Source organism: Antechinus flavipes, chromosome 5, assembly GCF_016432865.1.
Source record: "Antechinus flavipes isolate AdamAnt ecotype Samford, QLD, Australia chromosome 5, AdamAnt_v2, whole genome shotgun sequence".
In the NCBI taxonomy this organism is placed as follows: Eukaryota; Metazoa; Chordata; class Mammalia; order Dasyuromorphia; family Dasyuridae; genus Antechinus; species Antechinus flavipes.
The window spans coordinates 187679521-187688979 of record NC_067402.1 but is presented as its reverse complement, the minus strand read 5'-3'; the positions used below and the strand labels follow the sequence as shown (position 1 = coordinate 187688979).

Here is a 9459-nt window from a genome sequence, read left to right as displayed (position 1 = left end):
CCAGAAAAGACAAAGTAGACAAACGCACTGAATACGGTGACTTTATTGATGGTACACAATATAGGACACTCTAGGCTTCTCTCCCCTACTACAGGGATAGCTTTGGACAATGATGTGAATGGGGCATGAGATCCCCAGTATAGGAACATAGGTTAGGGATGTGGGCTCCCCAGTGGTGGAACACTTATTTTGGCTGGGGATGAAGATCCATGGCTTTCCACTTTACTCCTTGGAGGCCATGTAGACCATGAGGTCCACTACGCGGTTGCTGTAACCATACTCGTTGTCATACCTAGGAAGAGACACAAAGGAAAGTTGAGTTTAAATAGCTTAGGAGGGCAGCGACAGTGCCACACCTGTTGTGGCGAGCAGCTTAAACCCCTCTTTCCTACAGACAACCCCACAAAATTCACCTTCCCTATGCCACATACCAGGAAATGAGCTTGACAAAATGGTCATTGAGGGCAATGCCAGCTCCAGCATCAAAGGTGGAAGAGTGAGTGTTGCTGTTGAAGTCACAGGATACAACCTGGTCCTCTGTGTAGCCCAAGATGCCCTTCATAGGTCCCTCTGCTGCTTGCTTCACCACTTTCTTGATGTCATCATATTTGGCCTAGAAAACCAAAGAGCCAGAGGGATTCCAACTCCTGCTGCTAGGTGTTACCCAGGCAGGGACTCCCAATCCCCGCTGTCTAAGGCCACACTTACGGGTTTCTCCAGGCGGCAGGTCAGATCCACAACGGACACGTTGGGAGTAGGAACGCGGAAAGCCATGCCTGTGAGCTTTCTGCACAGAGAAGGGTATTGTGAGTGAAAAGGAAACCATCTTCCTGCTGGCTACGGCTTCCCCCCCAGGCCCTCTAAGGGGCAGAAAAGAAACGGATTCTCTTACCCGTTCAGCTCAGGTATGACCTTGCCTACGGCCTTAGCAGCACCGGTGGAAGCTGGGATGATGTTCTGGGCAGCGCCACGCCCATCACGCCACAGCTTGCCGGAGGGGCCATCGACTGTCTTCTGAGTAGCAGTGATCGCATGAACTGTGGTCTGCAGCAAAAAGGAAGGATCAGACCAGGCCCAGCCCAGCCCAGCCCAGAGTAGGTCAACACACTGGTCCATTATCACAACTGCTTCACTGCCAGAATCTTTTAGGGTAAAATGACACCCCCTCCCCATCATTTGGGGTTATCAGAACCCCAGAGCTTATTCTGTTGCAAAATGAGAAAAGGGGCCCAATTTTCACCCCCCGGGATTGTGTCCATACCATGAGTCCTTCCACAATGCCAAAGTTGTCGTGAATGACCTTGGCCAAGGGGGCCAAGCAGTTGGTAGTGCAGGAGGCATTGCTGAGGAAAAAAAGAGAAGTCAGATGGAAACATCTTGGCTGAAATTTCATCCTTTTTCCCCCAGTGCAATTAATGTCCTTTCTTGGAACTCCCTTCCCTGGGCCAGGCCGACTTCAATTCTTGACTCCTTTTATCAGCCCCACTTACCTGACAATCTTAAGGGAATTGTCATATTTCTCATGGTTCACTCCCATCACGAACATCGGGGCATCAGCTGAAGGCGCAGAGATGATGACTCGCTTAGCTCCACCCTTCAAGTGAGCCTGAGGCAAGGGAAAAAAGGAAGTGAAGGAGCCTGGCCCCACCCTATCTGATGGCTGGCCAATCTCCCCAAGGAAAGGCCTTCACCCTGAGAATGGAGTTGGCCTCCCTTCTACTCACCCCGGCTTTCTCCATGGTGGTAAACACGCCAGTGGACTCGACGACATATTCAGCTCCAGCATCTCCCCATTTAATGTTGGTGGGATCCCGCCTACCAAAGAGTAAAGAGGCGATGACTTCCTGTGCTCCTTGTATCTATCTCCCCCAAACCCAGTGTGCCGCCCCATCCACCACACTCACTCCTGGAAGATGGTAATGGCCTTCCCATTGATCACCAGCTTTCCGTTCTCAGCCTTGACAGTGCCCTTGAACTTGCCATGGGTGGAATCATATTGAAACATATAAACCTAGAGAGGTGACAAGGGTGTGGGAAGAAGCCTCAGACACAGCAGAGATGGCTTGTCCACCCCTTCCCTTGCTGCCCCCAGCCACCACGACATCTACCATGTAGTTAAGGTCAATGAAGGGGTCATTGATGGCTACAATGTCTACTCCGCCTGAGTTGAATGCAGCACGGGTCACCAGGCGTCCGATACGGCCAAATCTGGCAGAGGAGAAACCAGAAGCAAAGTAAAAAATTGGGAGGTGGAAGCTAAGAAAAGTAAAGGTTCTAGGCAAATCTATCCAGGAAAATGGTTTTTCTAATTGGCTATAATATAGCCAGCTTGAGAACCAGGAAGATTTAGCTCAAGTCTCATTGATATGAACTAGCTAGAAAGCTTGGGCAAGTCACAACCTCTCAAGGTATCAAGAAAGGTTCTTTCATCTGGTTCTACTAAATGGAATCAGATCCAATTCCTATCTTTTATCCTACAGTATTCCTCAGCCTTTTTTAATAGGCCTGCAAGCATACTTTAAGACATTCCTGTCAAGCAGGCTGGGCATAATTTAAAATCGCAAGGTAAAGGATTGTTCTATTGTATTGGGTATAAATGTGACCCCTTCCCCCATCCTTTGACAATCTAGGATCTTTTAATCTATCCTTGAGAGAAAAGTGCCACAGATAAGCAGTACATGTCACTTACTGCTCAGGCACTGTGAACATACTTTATATTATCTCAGTATCTGCCAGGATCCAACCCCCAGCTAATTTCTTGGCTTCCAGTTCCCAGAGGTAGAGGACTTCAGAGCCAGAGCTCAAAGTGCAAGATTAGGTTAGTAATTAATGACCAAAAGGGTAAAGCTCCTCTTCTCTTCCTCTAAAAAAGGATTTTTCAATATCTACTTTCTCACCTACCTGTCTAATTACAGAACTCTAATTTGATTACATTTTGCCACTTGAGATCATTGGGGAGGTTCTTTCTTTCCTGCCCCAATACTAGAGATTTTATAGTGTTATATGTAAGAGAAAATAAAGCTAGGTTCCCTGACTAAAGAAAGGTCAGGTAGTTATATTTAGCTTTAGGGTGGGGTAAGGGAGATCTGGTTTCTGGGAGCCAAAATGGAGAGAGGGGCAGGGTTCCTAGGAATCACAGACAACCTAATCCTCAAGATGACCTTTACAGGGCTGGCCTTTGAGGTAAGATTGGCTCCAGGGATGGGGAAACCCAATAGATATATATGTGCTAAGGCAAGAAAATGAAATGGACATGTTACCATGTTAGGATAGTTTTACAGTGGAAATTTTCATTTCTAGACATTCATGACTCAGCATTAGGCTACAGCCACCACACCCACAAATCACTTTGGGAAGAAGGGGTTCCTCAGAAACCCTAAATCACATGGATATTAGCGAGGAGAGCAGGATTTTTGAACATAAAGAACTAAGCTGGGGGGGCTAACTTTTTCTTAAATTTTTATTCAAAATGAAATTAGACTCGATGATTCTCTTATCTAAAGTCCCTTCGAGATCCGAAGTCCTATAATTTAAAGACTAGGATGGAGGGAATGGGAGTCTTGTTTGTGAAAGCCTGAGAAATAGGCAGGGTAGGGAACAGGTAGCTAATGAAACAATCAGCGTCTGTAACAGACAAAAGGCGTCCTAGTGCCTCTCACCTGCCCTATTTCCTAGCAGGAAGTATTTCTCCTCATCTTGAAATAGGCACGAAAGCGGGTGAGTCAAGCAAAGGGAGTGGAAGAGATGAAGATCTGAGGATCCCTAACGGTTGCTCACTCATTTCCTTCCCTATTACAACATGGCTGCCCGGCTGACCCATAAGAAAAGGCGCCCTCTCCCTGAAGTGAGGTGAATTAGTCGGGGGGAAAAGAAAAGTGCTAATGAAGGGGGAGAGCAGGAGCCCTTCCCCCACCCTTCTCCCCCCCCCCCCCCACCTCCCCTTCACGTGGCCTCGGAGGGCGGGAAAGGACAGAAGAGAATCAGGGGAGAGAAGCTTCTGGGAGATTTTTGCACCCAGTAGCAACAGCTGGGACAGCTGCGTGGGGAGGGGGGAAGGGGCGGGGAGAGAGAAGATGGAGGGGGGGTGGTGTTAGCACCGGGGCAGAAGGCACCATTGAGTTTAGGCTGAAGCCCTTGCAGAGCTCAAGCCTCTGACCTTGGAGTCTCCTTGGAGTCTGCACCTGCCCCATCTTCCTCCCCACCTCCCCAGGGTCTCAGACCAGAGTTTAAAAAATAAAAAATGCTCCTCGTTGGATTACCAACAAGCAGTCTCGTGCCTACGGCTAGGATAGGCTGCAGCGAGCCCCTTAGGGTTAAAGCGGCTTATTTGTCCCCGTTCCCTCCCTCCTCCCTCTGAAGCCTGCCTGGATCCCACTCACCCATTGACTCCGACCTTCACCATCTTGTCTCAGGGATGTTACCAAAGCAGCGGATCCTGGGGGCAGAAAATGCGGTTGAATGAGGGATCCATCTCCCTCCCTCTGAGAAGCCCTCTCCACCCCACGCCCGGGCCTCCCTTCTCACCCCCCTTCCCCCATCTCAAAGCACACCTAGCAGTCTCCGAGGGCGTGTGTGGGGTAGGATCCACCCGGAAACCGGGTAGCGGGGCTACCCCCTCCCCCGCGGGGCTGCTCTTCCTCCTTTGCGAGGATTAGCTTCAGCGCCACCCCACCCCCTCCCATCCATTCATCCCTCCATCCCAGGGATGCGCAGAGGGGAGGGAGGACCCCCGGCGTCCGGTCTCCATCCTCGTCCTCCGCAGCCTCACGTCCCCGTCCGTGTTCTCATCCCTCCCTCTCCTCCCACCCGCTGGCTCCCGGAATACCTCACGCCAAACAGATCGCCACCCCTTCTTTTCCAACATGCACCTTTGTCTCCCCTTAAAGAGGGAGGAAGCGAAGGCGCACATCGCAGCTCCCCCTATTCTCGCTCCGACCCCCATCTCCCCTTCCCCCCACGGTCCTTGTTCCCTCCGGAGGATTTACCTGGCAGCGAGCTTGGGAGAGGAGCTGAGAGCGCAAAGGGAGGAGCGAGCCAGCTTTTATAGAGCGCCCAGACCACAGCCCCGCCTCTTATACTGCGCAACCAGTCCCGGGGCCTGAGAGCTGGGGCTACGTGCCGCCCTAAAGCTCCGAGCAGCTGCGGAGGCGCAAAGTCTCCTCCTGCCTTCCCCTCCCTCCCCCTCCCCTCCTCTCCCGACTCTCCACTGCTCCCCCCATCTCCGCCTGCATTCTGGGCCACTCTAGGCCTGAGTGGGGTGGGGGTGGGGAGGGGATCAGGAAGCAGACCCGGGCAGCTGCTGGAAAACGGGGGTGGGGGGATTGGAGATTAGGGGAGACTAGAGGAATCCGTGAAGAAGGGAAGTGATTGAGGTAGCCATAAGGGGACTGGGCAGTGGCAGTGATTGCTGTGAGATGATGGGGGGAGGGGCAGAGACTGTGGGATTCTGCACGTAGTGAAAAGCCTGCTTATGTGGACATGGCTTGAATTTGAGTCCGTGCATCCTCGAACTGGGGCTTTGTTACTGCATGTCCGAGGCCACAAATGGGTGATAAAGGGTCCACACGCGACACTCCGATTCCAGTCTCCCAAGCTTGGAGTTCTTTTCCTTTTCACGCCCACCTTTTGCAAGTCCCCGTTTCCTTCTAGACTCTCCTAAAGCACCACGTTCTTCTGCACGAGGCCTGTCCTCGGTCACCCAGGTGCTATTGTTTTTCCCACCAAGGTTACCTTGTATCTGTTTTGTACATGCTTATATATGTGTACGTTGTTGTCTTTTCATTTAGAAAGTGAGGTCTGTGAGCAGAGTTTCACTTTTTTCCACTTCTTTTTAAACTTTTTCATCCCGGCGGGCTGATAAGAGGTACTTAATTAACATCTGGATTCACATTCTACCTCCACACTGTGTAAAATGTGTGCCCTTCAAATTGAGCATTACCATTAAGTTCTTCAGATGTTGATTTCCATATTTTAAATTCAAATCTGGCTTCAGGCACTTAGATACTAGCTGTGTGATCCTGGGCAAATCACTCAAATCACTCAATCAAATCCCAATTTCTTCATCTGTAAAATGAGCGAGAAGAAAATGGCAAACCATTTCAGTATCTCTGCCAAGAAAACCTCAAATAGAGTCACTCGAAGAGTTGGACTGGACTGAAAAACAACAAAAACGGGGCTAATCAAAGTTTCACTACCTGCCCCACTTTCTATGGTTACTTGGAGGGATTTCTTTTTTAAATTTCAGGAGCAATTTAGGAAAGTTTTTTTTTTTGTTTTAATAATAGCTTTTTATTTTCAAAATACATGCAAAGATAGATTTCAGCATTCACCCTTGCAAAACCTTGTGTTCCAAACTTTCCTTCTCTCCTACTCTTCCCTTGAAGTAATCTGGTGTAGGTTAAACATGTGCAATTTTTCTAAACATCTAGGAAATAATATTTTTAAAAATCAGTGGGGAGTCAGAAAATTAAGGCTGCCACCTGATTAGATGAAATTAAGACATAGGAAAAGGGACTTGGAGAGCAAGGAGGAAGAGAAGGGGTCAATTAGGGAAGCTTTCCACTTCTGGGAAAGGACATTGGATTGAGAATCAAAAACGTGGGTTCTGGTCTTTGCTGTTTTTTTTATCCCCTGTGTGACCTTGGAAAGTGAGTCTTTTCATCTACAAAAGGATTTGTACTAAATGATCTTGAAGGTTTTTTCCAGTTTTAAGACCTATAATCAGCGTAGGGAGCAAGAGGTCCGTCTCACTGTGGGAATGTGGCCACACTAGGTGACTAAAGTCAGCTCTGTTGCCTTCCATCTCCACTTTCCATTTTCTTTTCTCCTTTTCTCCCTTTGCAGACCTACAAAGGCACTTCTCCTTCAGTCTTTACGGTAATGACGAAGGAACAGCTGAGAAAAAGGCAGGGGTGGGGCTCCCCAACCCCCATTTCCCACTCGGTTCTGGCCATCGGGCAGCATCGGTATCACAAAGGCCTTCTACCTCGGGCTTCTTCCCCGGGACTAAAACGTGGGAAAAGAGGGAGGCTCCAGCTAGCTGAAGGCCACTCGGGTTTACCTTCCGGAGCAGAAGAAGCAGCCTGGAGGGAGACTACATAATTTCGGCAGATTAAATCTAGCTCAACCTGCATCATCCCAATGGCTTTGTTACTTTGCTCCTGGGAGCCTGTGGCACTGTAGAGAGGCGGAGGAGGAGGAGGGGAACATTTATCTCTCGCTCCTCTCCTCCCCCACTGCTCTGGAGTGGGAGCCTATCACCCTGGTTACAGCTAGGATGAGGAGGAAGGGCACAGGAAGGAGACTGAAGCTTTTGGAAACTTGGGAGGTGCCCAGTCCTGACTGAGAACACAGTGCCCCTTTCATGATGGGATCAGAGTGTGAGGTCCTCCTGGGCTCGGGTTCCTTCTATCCTGGGATGTGGAGACTAGTTTAAGTCTGGAAGTCTCCTTGGTGTGCTGGTACCAGCTGTGGCCTGAAATTGGTCTGAGTTAAAAGGAGGGTATCAGGTTTACAGAAAGTGGGTCCATTTCAGTAACTGCTTCAAGAAAGAAGGGAGTGGTCCTTTTATTTATTTCTCTAGGTTCCAACTTCCCCTTCAAAAGAGGAGGGATTGCATCAAAATGGGTTGACTAGATGAGCCTCTATAAGCTCTGAATTAAGATTCTAATCATGAAGTCACCTTGGGAATGTGGCTAAGCGGGCTAGGAGAATGGAATCCTCTTGTTGCACTGAAAAGATAAGAAAGGGAGATCCAAGGACGGCAGGTTCATGGGTGGGGGGCATTCTGGGGGCTCTGCTGGCTCAGGGTAATTTGAGCTCGGCCCCCAGCCCCTCTTGAAAAAGCCAGTGGCTAAATTTAGCAGAGTGATAACCTTTACTTTAAAGGTTAAGAAAGGGTGGTGGTGTTCCTCACTGATTCGCTGTTAGCCGCATATGTCCTGTCCTTTTCCAGAGACTGCTCCCATCTTCAGTAGCTCCTAAGACCAGTTTGTATTCACGCTTGGCAATCGGTTCATGGATTTAATGAGGCATCAGACAGAGAAGGAAGGGGGTGGGGTGCCTCTGTGCACAGTGGAGACTGTTGCTTTTGCTCTTGTGGGAAAGTGGCAGAAACAAGCTTTGGGGAGGAGGAATACGTGAGCACTTTCATGCAACCATGCAGCATAAAATGCAGGCAAAAAAATAAAATCCGTCTTAGAGATGAGAGCTTTTGCCACTGTAGCCCTTCAAGGGCACAGGGCAACTTCTCTCCTCACAGATGGCAACCCTGAGGACCCTCTGTTTTAATGTCCTCCCTTAAATAACTCTTTTCAGTCCTTCACTCCCTTCTCCTCCCCCAATCAGAGAGGACGCCCCAGAGCCTCTTTATTTTATTCTATATTATTTTCCCAGAGGAAAACTATCTACTGTTGTCATTCAATAAATGTCTGTCCCATGTCTCTCGGCAGCTTGTGTTATAGATTGGCATAGATAGAACAAGCCTGGTAAGAGGTAAGCGACCTTCTCCCTCTTTATTGGCTGCTTCTTTACCACCTTCAGACATACCTGTCCTTTAAAACGTTAATCTTTTTAAAACTGTCACTAGATAGGTACTCATCCTTGCCTCAAGCTGTCAATCCCCACCTTTCCTTTACCAACCCAAATCCTAGATAATCTTTACCCATTACTTTACCTTTCTCACTCTTCAGCCCTTTGAAATGTGGCTGTTTTCTCCCCACATCAAATGGCCAAATCTTATTGTCTATTCACCTTATCGGTTCCACTGTTGACTCTTTTGTGACTATGTCTGGCGCATATCCTCAAGGCTTGGTTTGGGCCCTTTTTTTCCTTCTCTCCACACATTTTCCATGACATCATCAGCTCCCATGTCTTTAATCAGTAATACCTTTATGCTAATGACTTAGAACTTCATATCCAATTCTGCTCATTCCCAGACTTCAGTCCACAACACCAATCTCCAACTTCCATCAGGACATTTTCAAACTGATAGTCCCATAGATACCTCAAATTCAACATATCTGAAGCAAGAGCATTTTCTTCTCAAACCTACCTAAACCTTCCAAATTTCCTTTTGTGACTTCATTGTTATTCTCAAATCTCCCCCATCTACCTCCTCTTCATTCAAATAGCCACTGTCACAGTTCAGGCCCTCATCATCTACTATTTATTTCCAGGACTTTTGCAGTAGCCTCTTAATTGGTATTCCTGCCTCAAGTCTCTCATTACCTAGATCCGTTATGCACACTGCTGCCAATGTGATTTTCCTTTAGTTATAGAACCATGTTCTTCCCTACTCTATAAATACCAGAATTTCCTTGGCTTAACTTTTAAGGCCCCCACCTATCTTTCTAGGCTCACCATATATTTCTCTCCTCTTTCCCATTCTACAATTTAGCCAAGATGACCTCTCTACTCTTTCCATAAGATGCTTCCTTTCTGGAATGCATTTCCTCTCAT

At 48.3% G+C, this 9459-nt stretch overlaps 1 protein-coding gene across 1 annotated transcript; it reads right to left on the bottom strand.

Annotated features, from left to right (window-relative positions):
- Positions 1-15: 15 nt before the first annotated feature.
- On the bottom strand, positions 16-4494 carry GAPDH (glyceraldehyde-3-phosphate dehydrogenase). Its single transcript, XM_051962172.1, has 10 exons — positions 4380-4494; positions 2109-2208; positions 1905-2011; positions 1725-1815; positions 1491-1606; positions 1262-1343; positions 893-1044; positions 709-787; positions 432-613; positions 16-292 (listed from the first exon to the last, which is right to left on the bottom strand). The coding sequence occupies exons 1-10, from the start codon at positions 4400-4402 to the stop codon at positions 223-225; spliced, it is 1002 nt and encodes a 333-aa protein (XP_051818132.1). The 5' UTR covers positions 4403-4494; the 3' UTR covers positions 16-222.
- Positions 4495-9459: the final 4965 nt, after the last annotated feature.

Excerpts from the sequence above, each read along its gene's own strand:
- GAPDH (XM_051962172.1), bottom strand. The coding sequence starts at position 4,402 with ATGGTGAAGGTCGGAGTCAATGG. Across the intron at positions 2,209-4,379 it reads GTGAAGGTCGGAGTCAATGG|ATTTGGCCGTATCGGACGCC; the intron begins GTGAGTGGGATC and ends CTCCTCTGCCAG. Across the intron at positions 614-708 it reads CCTGCCGCCTGGAGAAACCC|GCCAAATATGATGACATCAA; the intron begins GTAAGTGTGGCC and ends TTGGTTTTCTAG.